This window comes from Heloderma suspectum, chromosome 3, assembly GCF_057233095.1.
Source record: "Heloderma suspectum isolate Gila_16-S chromosome 3, 16-S_ref, whole genome shotgun sequence".
Classification (NCBI taxonomy): domain Eukaryota; kingdom Metazoa; phylum Chordata; class Lepidosauria; order Squamata; family Helodermatidae; genus Heloderma; species Heloderma suspectum.
The window spans coordinates 113,408,435-113,429,720 of NC_139460.1; the positions used below are offsets into that span (position 1 = coordinate 113,408,435).

The 21,286-nt window shown below is 42.9% G+C and overlaps 1 protein-coding gene across 3 annotated transcripts in view; it reads right to left on the reverse strand.

Annotated features, from left to right (window-relative positions):
• The window catches only part of SHROOM2 (shroom family member 2), a 180,284-nt gene that overhangs the window by 37,789 nt on the left and 121,209 nt on the right, over positions 1-21,286 (reverse strand). For 2 of the 3 annotated variants that reach the window (XM_084844225.1, XM_084844224.1), the window contains exons 4-5: positions 16,989-19,626; positions 6,974-7,074 (exon numbers count right to left, since the gene is read on the reverse strand). In XM_084844225.1, coding sequence (XP_084700351.1) covers positions 6,974-7,074; positions 16,989-19,626 — 2,739 coding nt within the window. The remainder of the gene's footprint in view (positions 1-6,973; positions 7,075-16,988; positions 19,627-21,286) is intronic. The other variant, XM_084844226.1, reaches the window with a different exon arrangement.

Below are 21,286 nucleotides of genomic sequence, written 5' to 3' on the forward strand. Positions count from 1 at the left end.
AACTGGTTCCTCCAGAAGAGTTCTGGATAATCTAGTAAAGAACTTTATTAAGCCCTGGGTTTTGGATTTCAACCTTAGACGCAAACTGTCTACGGCTTTTTAATTATATAAAAATAAATCATACGAAGTATTTTGTTTTAAGGAAGAAAGTGTTTATTTTTGGCCAATATGCTTGCCAACATTCTGCTATTATGCAGAAACTCAGACATATCAAAAGCAGAAAGTAGATTTTTCAGTGGTCACCTTTTATGCCATCAGTATCATTCATTCATTCATTTGAAACATTTCTATCCCGCCCTATATCATTAAGATCTCAGGGCAGCATACATATAAAATCAGTTTAAACAGTATAAAACAATAAATAATATAAGCACCTAAAAACATATTAAACTATTAAACAAGCTAAAACCAGTTAAAATCTAAAACAGTTAAAATAATATGCTAAGGAATGCATTTAGCCCTCAAAGGCTTTGGTAAAAAGCCATGTTTTTACTTGGTGCTGAAAAGAGACCAATGTCTGTGCCAGTCGGGCCTCCAAGGGGAGGGCATTCCACAACTGGGGTTCCACAGCAGAGAAGGCCCTGTTCCATGTCCCACCATAGAGTATGTCTCGTACTGGTGGGACACAGAGGAGGACCCCTCCAACAGATCTCAGTTCTCAGGCCGGCATATATAGGGAGAGGCGGGACCTCAATATTTGAGAGAGCAAGTCGCTTGGAGCTTTAAATGTCATCACCAAAACCTTGAATTCCGTCTGGAAGCGTATTGGCAGTTTAATATGTTTTTAGGTGTTTGAATTATTTATTGTTTTATACTGTTTAAATTGATTTTATCTGTACGCCGCCCTGAGATCTTAACAATAGAAGGCGGGATAGAAATGTTCAAATAAATAAATAAATAAATAGGCAACACGGGTCGTCGCCGGCTCTGTGCTCAGTAGAGCAGTGTGGAGTGGCTGAAAAAAAGGCATTCCTGAGTGCGGGGAGTGCAGAAATGCCGTTACGACGCTTCCTATGCATCATCTAGCTTTCCCCTCCCCATTCTGAACTTCAGCAGCTAGGCAGCTAAAATCGGCCATCTAACCGCAAATGCAGGGCAGCCGGAGCACAGAGGAGAGGATCCCCTCCATGCTCCGCCCACCCTGCATTGGATAGTCGGTTGCCTCCGAGCTCGGAGGCGGCCGCCTATCCTGATAGGATTGCGCCCTCCATCAGCCTAGGTGGAACTAATGCCCCCACTCTCTTGGCTTTTAGAAAGGATGTGAAGATATTTAATTTAGTCTTTTAATTTATGTAGTTGCTTTAATGTTTTGTTCCCCTTTTTCATTGTTTTACATTTTTTTGCACCGGCTTGATGGCTTTTCAGAAAATAAAAGGCTATACGTACATTTTAATAATAAATAAATACGTAATGGCCCCAGCCGTATCCATAGCTGAGGATACCTCCACTACAATGCATGAAGAAACGTTGACAGTATGATGCACATTGAAACAATCTACACCCAAGCTACTTTTCTCCTTTGTCTCTCAATGCAACTGATCTGTCTCCGTCTCCAAGAAAGAAAGAAAAACTCCCACCTTTGCCATCTTCTTGCTGCAGCTTAAGTGGCAGCATAACAGGACTACACTACAAACTAGGTATTTCTCAGAAACCAGAGATTTCCATACCCGACATCACCTGTAGCGTAGTTTATTAAATTGAGTAATATGCTGAAACCAACAGTGCAGTATCAGGTACATTAAGAATGTATATCTTACTGAAAAAGTCAATATGGAATGTTCACATTCCTTCAGATTTTGCTAATATTTCAGAGACTGGGAGAAAATGCAAGGCAGCTTTTGGTTCCCCTGCACTTTCCCAGATGACAAGGAACAAGTTACTATGTTAGCACCTCAATACCACTTCTCTAATGATGAACTAGAAAAGTTCTTCAAATGCAAGTCAAAATCAGAAGGAAACAAGCCTTGTCCTCTAAAAAGCACTGTGCATGACTTAGGTTCGCTACAACAATATTTATTACATCAGGGAAAGCAGGCTTCAGTCTTGTGTGTGTAAGCCCCAGTTTGAGAACAGCATAATCTCAGAGTTTTTAAATTGGCTTACATTTAAATCTATTTTAGATATTGCTATTACATTCAGGATTGTACCAAAATCTTAAACCAATTTCAAGATTTTAAGAGGTGCTTTTGAGCGTGTGTGTGTGTGTGTGTGTGTGAGAGAGAGAGAGAGAGACAGACAGACAGACAGGCACAGACAAGGAGAGAGAGCCCTGAAAAATTCTGTGACTACCATTATTTCCCACATTTCATGATATCTGTTCACAGTTTCCTTGATGGGCTACTACTGCTTCTTTCATGTCATGAATAAGATTGCTTGGGGAGGGGAGCAAAAGAGATTGTTTGGGGGAAGAAGGTTTGCACATGAACTGGGGAAAGGGAGAGAAAGTACACATAATACTAAGCATCCAAGGAGAGAGGGGTATTTAAAATGGTGTGGCCATGCCTCCCTTCCTTAGCCCAGCAATGAGATTTGCAGTACTCCTAGAAAGGGGAGGGAGGAAAAATGGAAGAATGGCCTTGCTGGTGCCAAACACAATCTTCCTCTCCCAAAAACCCACTCCAGATTTTTTGCTGCTCTAATGCAAATTCCTTCTAGACATCTAACCCAAGGCATTCTTATTCGCCAAGATTAAAGATTTTCTGGCATGTTGAGGAACATGCATCCAAATGCATTTCAGTACACTAATGCACATTTTTGCATGATTGTGAGGGCATTGCAGCTTCATTTGTGCTTGCTTTTGTCATCACATCAACAAATCTGATTCATGATAAAATCACAGAGTCAAATGGCTCTCTTCTCTTTCTGTCCTGGGCTAACAAAATTAACATACACTTATGAATAGAATGTGAGAGGTTCAAAGACATGTACTATGGTTTAGCATTACATAAATGAATCTTGGGGGGGTGCACACACCCTCCCTTCTCCAGCACAGCCATGAAGAGAAGATCGATTTCCATTTTCTGGTTAGAAGCCAGACAAACTGGCTAGTCTTAGCTATGGTTTACCGAAGCAAGCCAGCTTCAAATCATGGTTTATGGAGCTAATTTATTTCAATAAATCATAGTTATGTTTAACCACAGTTTAGTGTCCTGATGTTATGCTAAACTGCAGTCAATTAAAAAGCTTCCAAACTCCCTCTCACAGCTGCACTGGAGGAGAGGGGAACATACAAGCCCAAGGCTTCCTAACTAAACCATAGTTTAGCATTATATCCAAAGGAGGCGTTAGTGTCATATGTGCAAACTCTGTAATACATGGAAGACAAGAAGTTTGACAACTTTTCATGAATACAGTGTCTTCCACTCACTCTTGCTTGATGCAAGAGACCATTTGTATCACTGAGTGTGTAAACTCTGTGTAATTATAGTGGGAATGTATAACATGGATGAAGGCCAATAAACTGAAGCTGAATCCTGACAAGACAGAAGCTCTGTGGATTGGTGGTTCCCAAGTTCAGGGATTGAGTAAGCGACCTGTCCTGGATGGGGTTACACTCCCTCTGAATGAGCAGGTGCATAGCTTGGGAGTACTCCTACATCCATCCCTGTCACTGGAACACCAGGTGGACTCCGTGGCCTGGAGTACTTGGGGCCAGCTTCAGCTGATCTGCCAACTACAGCCTTTCCTGGACAGGGATAACCTAGCCAGAGTAGTGCACGTGCTGGTAACTTCCTGATTAGACTACTGCAATGCACTTTACATAGGGCTGCCCTTGAAGATGACTCGGAAATTGCAGCTAGTGCAAAATGCAGCAGCTAGACTGCTGACTGGAACATCACGTAAAGATCAGATACCACCAGTCTTAAAGGAACTGTACTGGCTGCCAATACGTTTCCAGTCAGAATTCAAGGTGCTTGTGATGACATTTAAAACTGTAAGCGGCTTGGCATCTCGATATTTGACGGAGCGCCTCACCCTATATATGCCTGCCTGAGGATTGAGATTTGTTGCGGGGGCCCTCCTCTGCGGTCCACCACTGTGAGACATACACTAAGGTGGGACGTGGGAGAGGGCTTTTTCTGCTGTGGCACCCTGGTTGGGGAATGCACTCCTCTTGGAAGCCCGATTGGTGGAGACACTGATTTCATTTCAGTGTAAAGTTAAAACATGGCTTTTTACCAAAGCCTTTGAGTGCTAATTGGATTCCCTGAGTTTGCACACTGTTTTAACTGTTTTATTATTTTAGATCTTAAATTGGTATTAGCTAGCTTAATGATTTAATACGTTTTAGCTATTTACATTATTTATTGTTTTACACTGTTTAAACTGATTTTATCTGTACACCGCCCTGAGATCTTAATGATATAGGGTGGGACACAAATGTTTTAAATAAATAATTAAATAATAAAGTATACAGACCAATTCAAGATGGGAGCAGGAAGGGAAAGAAGAGGATGCAATCACACACTCAGCAGCATATTTACAAATGAATCAAGAATCTTCTCTAGAGAAATAGTTCTTCATCTGGTAAAACTGTTTTAAGCATGTACCATCCTGGACAGCTGTTACTGAAGGATTAAATGCTGCCCTACACCCCAAAACATCCCTGAACTCAAGTATCTTAGAGAAGAGTCCCAAGATCACTTTTCCTTGACATCTAGTTTTATGTTTGCAGGAATTTATTTATTTACTTCAAATACATGGAAGCATTCAATCCCATTATCCACATATAATCTGGTTGTCCTATCCAGAAAGAGTTTCACTGCATTATAAACTGTTTGTCACGTGAAACAAACAGCTTTTTAGATTTTACAAGTGTGCTTATAATGCAACATTTTAAATGGCTCTTCTCCTTCTATCCCACACTAACAACATTAACTCATGAATATTGTGCGAAAAGTTCAGAAACACTCAGGCGTTGTTTGGATGCAACACTAAACTGTGGTTTATTTAATGTATTTATTTACAATATTTATATACCGCTCCACATCTAAACAGATTCCAAAGCAGTGAACAATAAAAGATAAAAAGAATAAAATCACCATATTAAAACATACAAAAATAAAACATATTAAACATTAAAAAAAGGGAATGCCAATAAAAAACGTGGCTGGTCAATAAAGGAATGCATCTTGAAATAAAGATGTATTCCACTGGCGCCACAAATGACACAAAGTTGGTGCCTGCCTGATATCCAGAGGCAGGGATTTCCACTGAAAGGGAGCAGCCACAATGAAGGCTCTTCACTGAGTGGACTCCAGCTGGGATGTCGGTCCATGTGGAACCAGCAGGAGCATCCCATCTGATGACCTCAGTGCCCAGGCAGGTTGATAACGGAGAAGGTGCTCTTTCAAATATCCTGGTCCCAAGTTGTTTAGGGCTTTATACACTAGTAGCAAAACCTTAAACCTGGCCCAGTAGCGAACAGGCAGCCAGTGCAGTTCCCTCAGCAAAGGAGTTGGATGCTGAAAAGGAGCAGATCCTGAGAATAGCCGAGCTGTTGCATTCTGCACCAGTTCCAGCTTCCACAGCAGCCTTAAGGGCAGCCCCACATAGAGCACATCGCAGTAATCCAGTCTAGAGGTTACTAGCTCCTGGACCACTGTGGCCAAGTTATCCCTGTTCAGGAGAGGCTGTAGCTGGTGAACCAGCCAAAGCTGGTAAAAGGCACTCCAAGCTGCCATGGCTACTTGGGTCTCCAGTGATGGTGATGGATCTAGGAGCACCCCTGGACTATGAATCTGATCTTTCAAAGGGAATGTACCCCCATCCAGAACAGGCAACGAGCCTATGTCCCAGACTTGGGATCCACTCACCCACAGGACTTCCATCTTGCCAGGATTCAGCTTCAATTTATTGGCCCTCATCCAGCCCATCACTGAGTCTAGGCACTGATGTAGGACTTGCACAGCCTCACCTGATTCAGATGTCACAGGGAGATAAAGCTGTGTGTCATCAGCATACTGATGGCACTTGGCTCCAAATCCCCTAATGACCACTCCCAGCAGCTTCATATAGATGTCACACAACACTGGGGACATGATGGCACCCTGCGGACCCCTATAACCCCTATATTCAACATTACTCTGAAATCGATTCTGGAGGCAAGACTGGAACCACTGTAACACAGTGCCTCCAGTGCCTAGCCCACAGACTCAGTCCAGGAGGATATCATGCTCGATGGCATCAAAAGCAAGAGATTGGGCAGAATTAACAGTGTTGTGCTTCCCCTGTGCTTTTCCTGATAAAGGTCATCCATCAGGGCAACCAAGGCTGCTTTGGTTATTTAACTAGGTCAAAACCCAAACTGGAATGGGTCTAGATAATCAGTATCCTCCAAGAGTACCTGCTGTTGCTCTACCATGACCCTCTCAAAAACCTTCCCTAAGAAACAGGTATTTGCAACTGGGTGGTAGTTGTGGAATACATACTATTAGTTTAGTTAGTGAATGAATTTCAGGCTTGTGTACAGCCCCCTCCTCCTTCGACGTGGCCACAAGAAGACGTGTGGGCACACCATTTCCAACTAGCAGCAGTTTAGCATTATACTGAAACCCAGTTATATTTCTCTGATTTACTCAAAGTAGCTTTCGTATCAGGCAGCAAAAGTAACTACTTTGCAATGTACCACTCAAAAGGGTAGCAGATGCCCCTTCCCCTTTTAAAAGCCACTGATTTCAAGCATGTGCTTAACTCCCCCAATGAAATAAATGCGGCTTGGGAGTGAGTAACATTAATCTTGTATACAAACTATTTAGATAATTTTTTAAAAGCTGAAACAATACACTGGTTATTTATATGAAATCATATAATGCTTTTAAATAGCTCTGATGTACATGTAAGAAATATTTGAGACTTATTTTTCTGTATTATGAAGAAGCCTATTTCTGCCGTATTACTTTACTCTAGTAACAGAAATTACAGGTTTAATATTGAGAATTTTCTCCTTACACACAGAAACAAAACTGTTTACCTCAAATTGCAGCTTCTTTCATCAGATCTTGCTGTAGAGGAAATGTACTCTTCCTCCTCCCTTGAATTTTCTGTTTGTCTCCTTGCTTCAGCTGACGATTTCTGAAAAAAGGGTTTTATAACATCGTAAAGCACCAAATCATCAAGTTTCAGTCTCCAGAAAAATATATCATTACACACCCATTCATTTGTGGATTTGCTTAAAGTCCATAATGCATCCGGCCTTATGCTGATTTGGCTTAAAGCACAATAGTAATCCATGCAGCCTCTTAGATGGCTTTGCAATCCTTGTACTCAAGTTACGAATTCATCTGACCAGTCTAGAAGGAAACAACTATAAGCATTTGAAATTTTGTTTTGGCAAAAACATGTTACTTGCAAGCATTTTGGACACTCAAGAACACTGTGTGTGTATACGCAGAAGAGAAAGGGCTTTTTATCTTTTAAGAAATCATTCAGACATGGTACTTTTAGAACAAAATTATCTTTAAAATGATAAACAATTAAACTGTCAGGATTCTTTTTGCCCCTGCTAAACTTCAAATGCTAAATCAAACACAGACAAGAGACTTCAATCTACAGCTTTTAATCTATTACTTCAATGGGCTTTTAATCTATTACTTCAATGGGTCATACAGATGCAAATTTTCAGTGACTCTCTGTCTACAAAGGAAATGCCTTCAGGGGGATCAAAAGATAGCTAAGAAAGTTGCCCACCATTTGAAGAAAGGCCAGCTCACTATCTTAACTTAAGGGGTGGGGGGAAGATCTCCCTCTCTCTCTCATGAGGCTTCTAAGCGCAGCTGTTCACGTCGGGCCAATCAGGCAGACCATCTAAGCTCCGCCCCAGCTATCTCTCTCTTGGCTCTGCGTCTGGCGTTTAAGAATTCAGGCTCTCTAAGCTCCACCTCTCCCTGTTTGCTGTGTCTCAAGTTGGGGGGGGGGAAGAGGGGCTCTCTCCATCCAGCTGGGCCTTTGAAACCTGAGGAGCCTCCTTATCTATGTCTGGACAAGCCTGGGAAACTTCCTCCCCCATGTCTTGCGGTTCTTCTTCAGAATCTGAACTACTCTGCCACTCCCTATGCTCAGAGGCAACCCTGATATAAACCAACACACCGTGGGTGTAAGAACCACCTTATATCTGAAAGCCACTGACCACTACACATATCAATATGCTTTTAACTTTGTACTGGCCCCAGGAGCATAACCAAGTCACCTGTAGCGTTAGAGGGGCCTAGAGATCCATAATGCTTGCTTAAATTCATTATTGGTGTGATTCCCTTGCTAGTAGGCCTCTGAGCATGTTGAGATGAGTCAAAGGCTGATAAGATGTGCCTGGGAAGCTAAGTTTGTTTGTCTTAAAGCTGCAGGTGGCTGTGCTGAGAAACAAACACTTCTAGTCTTTGCTGGGAATGAACGCTAGATGGCGCTTGCTGCTGTCATGCTGCCTCATTGCAAATATGTATGGTATAAAATAAAACCCATTGTACCCCATGGCTCTGGGTTGAGAGAAGCTGTCTGATCCAACCATTGGGTACGCCTGTGTGCTGTAAGTTACTCAATAAAGTACTCCTTGTAAGTAAACCTGGATCTGATTTATCACTATCTTGGCACCTCTAACCTAAGAGTTCAAAGCCCACGGCTGGAGCAATACAAACTTCCACCCAGAACATCCCACAAGATCTATTGTCTAGCCAGTCCCTGTGATACAACTGCATTTGTTCCAGCTCGTCGAACTGAAACTCAGCACTTGAAGAATTTACATCAAGCACTTCTTGAACAACATTACCCACATAGTGAAGTGTAAAAACTGATTGACAAGGCCAGACCAGCACACAGGAATTATCTACTACAGGAGAGACTCAGAAGAAGAAGTGACTGAACACCGTTTTGTCATCCACAGCTCCCAGGTAAAACCATTCCAACATATGATCAGTGATCAATAGCCCATCTTGGACACTGATGCTTCCTTCTCACAGGCCTTGATGGCGGTAGGCCTGTCCTTGCTAACAAACAACCTACCCCCCACCCCACCAAATCTAAAGCACCTACTCAGTAACAAGAAGTCACATAACGGAGTAACAAACACAGGAACCAGGCCCTGTAGCAAACCCAGATGCCAAGTACATCTCCATCTTGACAACACAGGTCCTAATAACATCAGCCATAACATCAAGGACTCATTCGCTTTCTCATGCTGCAGTGTGATATTAACCATCACACGGCAGGAATGCTCTTCTGCATTCTACATGGGACAAGCAGGTCACTCTCAATGCAAAAGAATAAATGGACACAAATCTGACATCAGAAATGGCAACATTCTCCCACAAATACATTTCAAAGAGAGACTACAGCACGGAAGGGCAGGTTGCTTACCTGTAATTGTGGTTCTTTGAGTGGTCATCTGTGAACTCACACATATGGGTTATGTGCCTGTGCAGAACAGTCTTTCGGAACATTCTAGACCTGAACAGAGTTTAGGCAGGAGACCCACTCACCCCTCTGCACATACTCCAGGTACGGCTCCTGCCTTCCTCCAAGTCTGCTGCAGCAGAGGAATAAAAGAAGTCAAGGCATTCAAGTGGGTAGGAGGGTGGGTTGTGTGAGTTCATAGATGACCACTCGAACAACCAAAGTTACAAGTAAGCAACCTGTCTTTCTTCTTTATAGTCTCAGTGACTCACACATATGGGTGACTGAAAAGCAAGAGACTTGCCGTAGGAGGGAGATGTCATGCCAAAACTGTAGAAAGAAGCACCCCGCCAAAGGCTGCATCTCCACAAGCCCTGATGTCTCAGTGGTAATGTTTGAAGAAGGTAGATGGGTGAGACCAAGTTGCAGCGCTGCATGTTGTGGAACTGGAATGCCCGTAAGAAAAGCAGAGGAGGATGCTATGGTCACATATTTGCAGGGGGTCCGGAAGCCGTGTGAGCTGGTAAGCAAGAAGTATAGTTGACATGACTCATTTGCCAAAGTTCTGTGAAGACATAAGGCATTTCCTTTTGGGGCCAGAATGGCAGACAAATAGATGAGGGAATGTTCTGAACAATATTGTTCTTTTTAAATAAAACGATAGACGTCTCCTAATGTCTAAGGAATGAAGTTTGACCACCAACAGGGTGGTAGGTTGAGGAAGGAAGATGGTAACACAATGTCCAGAACTAAATGGAACTGTAAAACCACTATGGGAAGGAAAAAACAGTCCTGGTGCAAGATTACCTTGTCTTCATAGAATACCAGGAACGGCTGATCATGCTGAAGAGCACACAATTCACCCACTCTTCGTGCTGAATTAATGGCAATCAGAAAAGCCACTTTCATTGTGAGGATCCTTATGTCAGCTGTGGCCATAGGCTCAAAGGCTTTTCTGTCAGTTGCGCCAGGACCACTGACAGACTCCACACCAGAACGGATGTGGGGACTGATGGATAAAGGTTGGGAAGACCTTTGAGGAAATATTTAATGCCAGGGTGTGAGTAGAGGGAGTAGCCCGCTATCTTGTTATGATAAGCTGATAGTGCTGCTAAGTAAACTTTAATGGATGAGAGAGCCAGACCTTTGGTTTTCAAAGAAACGAGGAGGAAGTCCAATATGTGAGGGAGACTGCAGGATTCCAGGGTGAGGAGGTTAGAAGCTGAGTCCCCATAAAAGGTGCTTCAGGACCATCCACCAGCCCAGAGGATGCCGAACTGGAATGGGAAGAGTTAGAAGGCGAGTTTTGGGATCGGTCTCTGGGTTGAAGGCTCAGAGGAACCACAACTGGAGTGGTCTTACATGAGGCATGCTAGAGGGGTTAACTGCAGTAGTTGCAGCCATGAGGTCAAGGAGACGATAGGTGGTGACTACTGGACACAGGACGAGGAATTTCACCTCAAGTGCAAAACGTCTTAATGTGTCCACTCTGTCTGTGGGTAGACAGGCCTGTACAGAGTTGAGGAGTGCCCCTATAAGCTGTCAAATTTGGGAAGGGATTAAGCAGGACTTCTCCTTTTTGATCTGTTGGCCAAGGGATTTCAGAAGTGACAGGGCTACAGTGACATTGGTCCTGAGACACTGGGATGAGGAAGTTCCAAAGAGCCAGTTGTCTATGTATGCAAAGTCAATAATTCCTTGTAGTCTCAGGTGTGCTGCCACTACCACTGCACATTTTGTAAAGATGTGCAGTGTTTAAAGAGGAAAGAACGGTCTTCTTTTTGAAGCCTATATAGGTTTTCCATCTTCCTAGACTTAGGAGGGACTGGAGAAGGTTTCAACCATGACTGCTTAATGACATGCAAGAGTGTTAGGAACATGGGAATAGTTACTGTGGGAGCTAAGTCCAGTTGGAGTCTCTTAAAAAATGGGTCCGTGACCAGGACTGGTGGAGCTCTGATCTTCAGTCCTAAGGATTTTGCCTTTTGCAGTATCTATTCTGCATATGGCATGATGTTGTCTAATGGAAAAAGAGGTGTTGATCTCCTACAGTAGCTTCCATTGATGAGGTCGAGGCCACCACAGATGATGGGGAGGATGAGTCAGAGCAATAATCGTCCTGTCCCAAAGAATGATTCTTGGAATGCAAGCTGGCAGGAGTTTCTGGGTTAGTGACTAGGAATGTTTTGATGGAGGTCGTGGCAGCCAGTAGCATCAGTTCCAGGAGTTTTGGCAGGATCACGTCCTGGAAGTTGGCTGGAAGAGGAGGGCAGAGAGCAAGTGGAAAGCTAGTAAATTTAGGTTCTATAGTAGTTTGCAGTAACTGTGTATGAAGTGGTTTGGTTACCATATGAGTTGGTGGTCCACGGGTGGGAGGTGCCTCTAATTGTTCCGTATAATGAGGGGAATGAGAACGCTGATGACAACGGTAGTAACAAAGGCTGCTTCTGTCCCTGTAGTCATAATACCGTCAGGAGGAGCAATGATGTCATTGTAGTATGGAGGAGATCTACTGAAGTAAGGGCATCTATGGCCAATATCGTCACATCGATATTGGAGGAAAGCTTCTTGAAGAAGCCAAGGAAACTGGTTAGGTCTCTATTCCTACGTGGAGAATGGTTTCAAGGAACATGTGGTTATGGTTCTGGGGAAAAACTCCCTGGATTCACTCTGATACTGACCTGATATACATCATCTGGAGAGTCATGATTCATTAGGAGTCGCAGCTTCTCCAGAATTGGTGTCGGTGACCAGGGGAGAGGTTGTGAAACCACTGCAACTGAGGGTGGTTGTTTTGGTGTAGGGGTAGTTGTTGGTTTATTGTTCATCTCGATCCTGTGGTGGTATTTTTCTTTTTTTCTTTGGTCCCAGTGCCTGGGCACTAGCAGGGCATTTGTTTCAGGATTTGGTCCATTTACCCTTATCACTCTCAACCACTGGTCCTGAGGGCTTGATTCCAAGCTGGGCTGCCACTGCCGATGGTTGGTCCAAAGTCACAGCTGAAGCCAATGCAAAACTAAGTGCTGGTACTCCCAAAACTGGGGATGATTGCCCTGCAGCACTTTCCATGGATGGGAGCTTTGTAATAAGTTGACAGAGGGGAGGGATGGAGCTGGCTTTTTGCAAATTGAGAATGAGGTGGTATGCGGAGACCGATTCAGTGTGGCTGCATCTGCCACCTTGAGGGCTTGTTCCCGCAGGAGGCATGAAGACGCACTGTTCTGTTCCTTCTGGCCTGCTCCCACCTAAACTCTGTTTAGCTCTAGAATATTCCAAATGACTGTTCTGCACAGGCACATAACCCATATATGTGAGTCACAGAGAATACAGAGAAGAACTGCAGGTTATGATTCTGCCTATTGACTTGCATTGAGATCATGGTTTCCTGGGGGCATTAAGTAACTTAGCTATGCTAGGTTGATTGTGTTATCACCGATTACTGCTGTTATGAATGGTCACTTTGCTTATCGTAAGCTTTACAAAAAATTGAGAGATTATCATTTGCGCATTTCATTGCCATTTCACCCCACTGTTTACATTCCCCCTCTCTAGGTATGCATAATATACCTGCAAACTGAGCTTAACCCTTCATGCCCCTGATGAAGTGGGCTCTAGTCCACGGGAACTATATAATATTCTCTAACAGACAGTGCTTGCTTCATCCATGTACCTTATGACATCTTTATTGGCCTCAGAAAAGGGTTTTGGGGGACTGCTACCCCCTAAACACCCCCGCAGTTACTCATAACACTGTTACTCATAACACAGTTTTGGAATTGCCACAAATTTTGTAAGATGTCTAAAAAGTCAAACCTTTTGTACTTTATGGCATAAGACTTTTCACACAGGGTCTTTGATTATGAGTTAACATTGCTATTCATCACGGCCTCAAGATCTTTTCACTGGTTAAATCTTGCCAGTTCAGTCCTCATCAGTATTTCTATGGCTAGGGTATTTTGCCCCAATTTACAACACTATATATACTTATATGGAGCCTCATTTGTCATTTTGTTGCCCACAAACATAGCTGAGAGAAATCCTTTTGGAGTTCTTTGGAATCTACTTGATATTTCACTATATTTTTTTACTTATTTTATTGTCAATTCTTATATACTGCCCAATAACAAATGTTCTCCTGGGGGTTTATGAATACAAAATTAAAACCATAAAAATACTGAACTACAACATGAAAATAAAATCTAAAACAGAACAGCAACACAATAAATCCACAATTAAAAACAACAACGAATAAAACCTGCAGCAGGGAACAAAACCATACTGCAGTGATCTTCAAGCAGACAAAAAAAATTCAGTGTGATGGCTTACAACTAACTTACAACTAAAATTAACACAGAATAATCACATGCAAATTTTACTTTGGACTTCAACTCTTATCAGCCTCAGCCAGCATGGACAATGGACAGGAATGCTAGGAGTTGTGGTCCAAGAAATCTGGGTGGCACTAGGAGGCTGATTTGATGTATTCCCCCACCCCCAGACTTTCAGATAGCTCCAATTGTTTCTAATGGGCATTCTTGTCATTCATTGTTACAACCCATAATTAAGATGGAACTTAATATGGTACTCAACTCAGTACCATATTAAGAACAGAAGAACTATGCTAGATCAGACCAAAGGCCATAAAAATTACATGGGCTTTTCAAGAACCTACAGCTTCATCCTATGAATATTTACTCAGAAGCAAGTCCTAATACTGAATTCAGTGGCACTTATTTCCAAGCATGCACACACGGGATTACAGCCCTTGTTTTCAAGACAAGGATCACACTACAGGAACAAGATATCAAGTGGATGGAAATCTCTGTTCACTCCTCTGCAAAGCAAAGTGGGGGTGGGGGACAGAAACTGTTTGTGTGGGGAGGCTGATTCTCCAACACAAAATAAGCCTCCAAAAATTTACCACTGATTCCAATGCTGCAGCTGTGCACCATTTTAATTTAAACATTTCCCTCAAAGTGAGAGTGGCAGCACACTTGGCCAATCAGACTCCATCTTTCAGTTCACACAGCCAATGAGGTCATTGGAGCAGTAATGGAAGGGTGAGAGGTCTTCATTGGGTGTGCTTGTTGCTACTTTTGCTCCTCCAAGAGAAATGTTTGAAGTTAAATGTGGCCCGCGAGAGTATCATTTAGCTTCCGTCTGGCTGGCTGCTGCCACTATGACCACTTCTGTGGCATCGTTTGTGGGCCATCTTAGAGAAAGAGGTGTAGAGAGGGAGAAGGGCTGGAAAGGTATTTAGGAGAAGCCAATGGAGTGCATGGGACTTGCCAATGGTCCTTGGGCCTTGCAGTGAAGAACAGTGCCGTACTGTGTAAGTTAGTGTCATCTGCAAAAGTGGCTATCTCAGTGCTCACCCCTGACTACAGATCATATATGATAATTAAATAGTACCTGTGCAAATACAGAGCTTTGGATGCCCCTGCTGCTCACCTCCCTCCATTGTGAGAACTCCCCATTTATTCCTGCTCCCTGCTTTCTGTCCTTTAACTACTTATGGACCCATAAAATGATCCATCCTCTTATCCTTTGACCACTATTACTCAGTAGCCTTTGGTGATTAGCTTTGTCAAAAGGCTTTTTAAAGTCCAAATATATAGGGTGAAATTCAATGCAGTTTTTCTGTTATTGGAAATAGGATGAGTTGGGGGACCCTCAGGAGCAGATTTTCGGGGGGGGGGGCTGCAGGGGAGAGGAGACAGTCCCGTTACGTGAGTGGACTTACACTAGCATAACACTGGCTTCCGCCCATGAAGTCTGCTGGGTCACCCTTGTTTCAACAACCTTTTCGAGTGCTTTGAGTTTATCAACAAACATGCAGATAGAGGTGATCCAACAGAAATTATGAGCAGAAGCTAATATGTGAGCAAGAGTCCACTAGCATGACATTGGCTTCTGCCCATGATGTCTACCAGATCACTCCTGTCTATATGCTAGCTGATACTCTCAAAGAACTACAGAAGGTTGCTGAGACAGGAGATGTTGAAGCACCACCTCTAAATATTAAGTGTATCTTCATATGATATTGCTATAAAATTAAATGGCTAGCCTACTGAAAACGAAAAAGAATACAGAGAAGATTTGAGAATTGGATTCTCAAATAACTGAGCTCCAGCCAACAGATGATCAATCTATGTAGCCTCGAGACAATCATGGAGTGCATATTAGGTCCAATACACACTAAAGATTAGGATGGTACGAAGTCGGGTTGAATAGACATGGACTGCCTTATGCTTCTGACAAGGTAACCTTATGACTGCTTCAGTACCAGCATAATATGCCAACGCAGTCCATATTTACTACACTGTTGTTCAATCCATTTTCAGCAGTTCTGTGATGTGAACTGAAAGCTATCCTTATGGTGAAACAGTTAGGAGTCTCCAACCTTTTTGAGCTGCTGGCCACATTTGGAATTTAGAGACAGTGTTATGAGTGCTGCCATGGGGGGCTGGCTCATTCACAAAATGGCTGCCATGGAAGGTGTGGCCAGTCACAAAACACCCGTTTCCCAGAAGGCAAGCTGGTGACTCTAAAAAAAATGTAACTTGACTAAGAACCTTAATATAAGGCAGAGGAGCTTGACCTCTAAAACACCACTATTTGAACCCATAGCTTTCTGCTTCAACAGCCATTTCACAGAAGGCTTCATAGATAAGTAGCCTGGCTAAGAAACTGAGTACAAGGCAGAGGCAGGTGCAGGATCAAATCACAAAGTACACACACAGAAATTCACATAAGGCAAACTTGTAATTCTCAGAGAACCCCCCCCCCCCACACACACACAGACACGTGAGGCATGTACCACACCAAAAACAAACAAATCCTAAGTGAAACACCCATACTCACAGGGAAAACACCCACACACCCCAAACAAAGCTGTAACTAAAACACACACACCCCACATCAAAAAAATTGAAACCAGGAAAAACAGCAACAAACATGTATACACTACAGATTTCATTCTGCCTCAAAACACATCATTATTTTATTGAAGCAGCTCACACATTCAACAGAAAGTTATTGAGTTATACATGTGCGAGTCAGGTTTCCGCCTGGATCCAATCAATGTTTGCACCATACAAATTTGATTGTGTGAATTAACCCAACATCACAAGGACTGCTACAGGGAGTACATCTTTCATGAGGTATTCACTTTCCAGCCAAAAAACCTGGAAGAGTATGCCTTATCAACAGACACCACCCACTTCCTTTAAAACAAAACACAAAAATTGTTTTAAAAAGTTCAGGGTGATCCAAATCCGACTGCAGTAGCAACACTGTACAAGTGCTGCACCTGTATTTTATCCCCCCATGGGACTAAAAGCATGCGGGAAAGGGTTTGCAGACAGCAATTTCATCAGGACGCCACATGGCAGAACAGGTTAAATACTTTCTCACTAAATGTAAAACAAAACAAAGATAGGGAGGTCTAATAACAGGTCTCTTGAATCATGTGCATTTGGTCCTGTGGCTGTCAGTCAAGTAAATAATCTCTGCATTAATCTCTTAGCCTTAAGAACCTTGCTCTCTAGTCAATACGCTTTCTTTTTAGAGATTTTTAAGACTGGAACAAAGGTGCCTCTTACCTGTTTATAGAAATCAGTAGAAGGAGATGACCTGGACCGTTCATGTTTATACTGAGATTTCTCAAGCTGTTCATGGCCGGCATCAAGGATGTTGTCAGCTGAATGGTATCTTCCTGAACTCCGAGTCTCTAAAGGCTTCCTCTGCTCTTTCCAAGATGCTTGGTATTCTGCAAACGTTTCTAACCTCTGAGGTTGTCCAGTCTTTGCTTTGTGGCCACTGTAATGGACACTTTCTTTGGGTCTGTCATAAGCACCAAGCATATTCTCAACTCCAAAAGAAGCTGACCGCATCCTCCTTTCATACAACCCCTCATTCTCACCTTCATGAGACTGTCTATGAGGAATAGAAGGCTGTGCTTCTGGCCGACCATAGGGTGCATGTCTCTGTGAAGACTTCTGGTAAGCAGGCTTACTAGTTTCTTCAAAGAACTTCCACCTATCTGCAAAAGAACTCAAGGTTATATCAGAAATGGTTGGACGACGGTGTGAGCAGTAGCCATCTTCTGACATGCCCACTTCATTTATTTTCTCGGGCTCAGAATAAGATTTCAATTTTTGTTCTGCCGTGAACCTCTTTCTACCTCCAATGCGGGAAACATGGTGAGCATTACTACCAGATGAACTCTGTTTAGTAGACTGCCTAGCTTCAAGGAAGCCTGACTCACCTTCAGAAACAAGAGCCAATGGGGAAGAGTTATAACTGCTTGCCTTCCGGTCTGGAAGATAATCTGGAGAACTGGCTTCCAAGTCTCGGCGTTGGAAAGAAGTGGCCTTCAAGACTCTGGCCTGGGCCTCTTTCAAATTATCTTTGTACACATTAGTAAAAGAACTTTCTGATGAGGAGTTTATCTTTTCTGCAGAATCAGGCTTCCAGTTCTCAGCATACTCTTCTGTCTCAATTGATCCTGCTAAGGTAGCTGTGCTTTTGCTTTTCTGCAGCTTTGCTCTCTTCATCTGAATCTCATTTCTCAGTGTGGTAGCAAAGCGATCACTCCTTCGTGCATTTTTGCTCAGGTGAGCGTCAAATCCAGGCTGCTTATTAATGCCAGGTTCAGTGGCAATGTCAGCCTGGCTTTTCCCTTCCTGAGCTAAGGAATGCAACATGGGAGTCTTCTGAGGAGAAATTTTGTAGCTCTCTTCTTGACTCCACTTGAAATCTTTTTGGGCACTTTTACTGTTAGGCATTAGGACACATTCCCGCCCACTTTCATGCTCATGGTAACTATTGTGATTTGCCTCGAAGTTCTTGCTCTGCACTCTTTTTTCAGGATAACTTATCTTTCTGGAATCTTCCATTACAACAGCCCTAACATCCTCTCCTTTATTCACCACATGCTGATTTCTCTTTTCACATACATCCAGAGAAGACTCAACAGGTTGCTGAGGTAGATAGTATTTGGGACTTTGGCTCATGGTGGCTACAGCAGGATTCTCTTGTGGTCCAGAGGAGGCATGATTCCCTATTCCTGGAGTCTGACATTCATCTTTGAGCTGTAGTGGTCTTGAGTTTCCCTGAGCAGGCTGCTTCACTGTCACACAGTAATAGTGACTTAACGCTGTGTTGTCCATTTTCTCCTCAGAACTCATGTCAGAAGAAGCAGTAGTAGTACTATCAAATATCCTGGTTTGGTTTGGATGACAGCTGTGTTTGTCAGTAGGCCTCTCCTGAATGCCAACATAAGTGGAGAGGTGCTGCTGATCTTTAGGTGATGCAGAGACTTTTGCATTGTGAAAGAAAGTGCTTTCATCACTATACTGGCGCTGATGCCCATAATAGGACTGTGCAAATCGAACGTCAGTACTGGACAGAGACGAATGCAGCCTGTTGATGTTTCCCATATTATTGTTTACCCCGTCACCTGCAGAAGACAAACCATAATCCAGACTGAAATCAGATCTATACGTTGGATTGCTACCCTGCCTCCCGTCCAAGGCCCTCTCAATGGCCCTAGCAGTTCGCTTTTGCTGCTCTGCAGTTTCAGTGCTCCAGTCATTCCTGGCTTGCGGTCTATGCAGGACTTCAAAGTGCTGGGTGCTCTGAATACCCTCTGAATACAGAGGAGCATGGGCTCTCTCATGGCCTTTGGTGGCAGCAAAACTATCACTACGGAGAGGAGGCAGAGGTGGGGGAGGGGAGGGTGACTTTTTCTTCTCTGGAACATACCACACAGGTACAAAATTTGATCTTCCAGACCCAGAATACATTGAATCAGAATGATCATCCAGTCGAGGGATCCTGTTGTTTTCAGACTGTGGTGGAGCTGGAAGGCAGCTAGGTTTCTCCTCCAACCTTCCATTATCACTGAAGATTGAGGCAGGTTTGCTATTTCCCTGTTTTGGGGTTTCCCAGTGACCCACTTTGTGCACCACATTCTCTGTCGAGGCAGCATCTACATTGGACAGTGTGTGGTCCGGCGTACTAGAGCTGGTTGAAAAAGAGCCATAAGCGGAATCCCTTTTGCTGGGGTTCCCCAGGTGGTCAATGCTGCTGTTGGACTTTGCAGAAGAAATCTGTCCATACTGATATGTTTGGGGTGTGTGATCCCAGCTGTCCATGCTTCCAGCAGAGCTGAACTGGTCTGAGGTACGATGTAGATTTGACTGATCCCATGAGCTTGAGAGATCATGAGAAGAGGAGCTGTAGCAAAAAAAAAAAAAGGGGGGGGGAATCAATACAGTACACACACACACGATTGGTGCAAACAACCAAATTAAGTTGAAACCTAGATGATATAAAACGATCAATATTATAAAATCAAACTATACTTTACAAGTTGTGTATTTTACCAACTGTGTAGATATGAAGAAAGGTGCAAGGTGAATGAAATCACTGGAGGAAAAGAGTCTTCAGGTGACCCACAGTGGTATCTCTCAGCTACCTGCATGGCATATGAGGCCAAAAAAATGTCTAGTAGACACCCCTCACCCCAGTCCCACTACCTTGGACTTAACAGAGAAGCTTTGACATGGGTTTCTCTCATGCCACATTGTGCGATGTTTTTCAGAAGAATGGCTGCCTATTCCCAGCTTGCCACTAACCCTGTCTTTCCCAACCTGATGGCCTCCAGATGTGTTGGACTGCAATCCCCATAATTCCATGCTAGCTGGGAATTATGGGAGTTGCAGACCAACACACCTGTGGGGTGCCAGGTGGGGAAGGCTACACCAAAGAGTCAAGGACCTCTGAGAGAATAATGGTGTAATTATCCTACTCCATAATACACTTCAACAAGGACATATGAAGAGGGGTATAAAATAGGAGAAGTGTTCAAGAACCTATAGTTAAGCAGAAAGAAAATAGTTTCTTGGGGAAGAGAGAACCTCTGGCAACACATTCTGTCAGTAACATGTACAGTATAGAGATATGGTGTAAAAGGAGTCAAAACAACAATGAAAGCAAATTTTAAAAGTTCAGAATTCTACTGTTGACAAACAGTAAATAGTAGCACAGTTTTGAAGGGCAATTTTAAAATAAACATAGCGTAAAGTATGTAAGATTATACTACCTAATATCTATAGAACTGAATCAAGTACCACTTGATTTAGTTTTATAGAGTGCTGGTAAACGTGTTTTCCAAATGCTTTGTAAATTAGAAGCTTACTTATTTGAGGTATATCCTACATGCAGCAGACACCAAGAAACAAAGGGAATTTAAAAATTGTTACTAAAGGACCACTTTTTGTGAGAACTTGTAACCAGATCATGGTATATCAGGATGACAGAGATAACTTTTTACCAGAGATAACTTATCCTAAGTGCAGGAGTTTTCAGGTAAGTAATAATTAAGGAGGATGTTTCAATGATCAAAAAGGCAATGACGTGCCTTACCAATTTCTTATTAATTGCTGCATAGCAAACACAGATGTAATTCAAGAAAGTAATTGTATAACAGTTCTTTAAGCCTACGTAGGGAAAGAATGTATACGTGTTACTTTTAAGGACCTGTTTTGCAAGAGCAGATTCAGTTTCCCACCTCTTCCGACATGTTACTGAAGCAGAAGGTTCATTTGGTACAAATATCCACCAGGGTTTACACCTAAGCACTGATGCCTGATTAAAGGCCTAGAGAAGGGTGAAAAAAACTGCCAGAAAAAACTGAAGATATCATTCCTCAGTCTATTTACATACCTGCATAATGGAAGATACTGCAGACTAATGGCCGTCAGACACATAATATACCAAGTGCTCTCATTATGCAACTTGCTTCACACCCCGACACCAGCTTAAACTAAAACTGCCGGCAGTTTAAAGATAAGAACAAAAGGAGGCAAGCAATTAATTTTCTTACCGTTGGGAC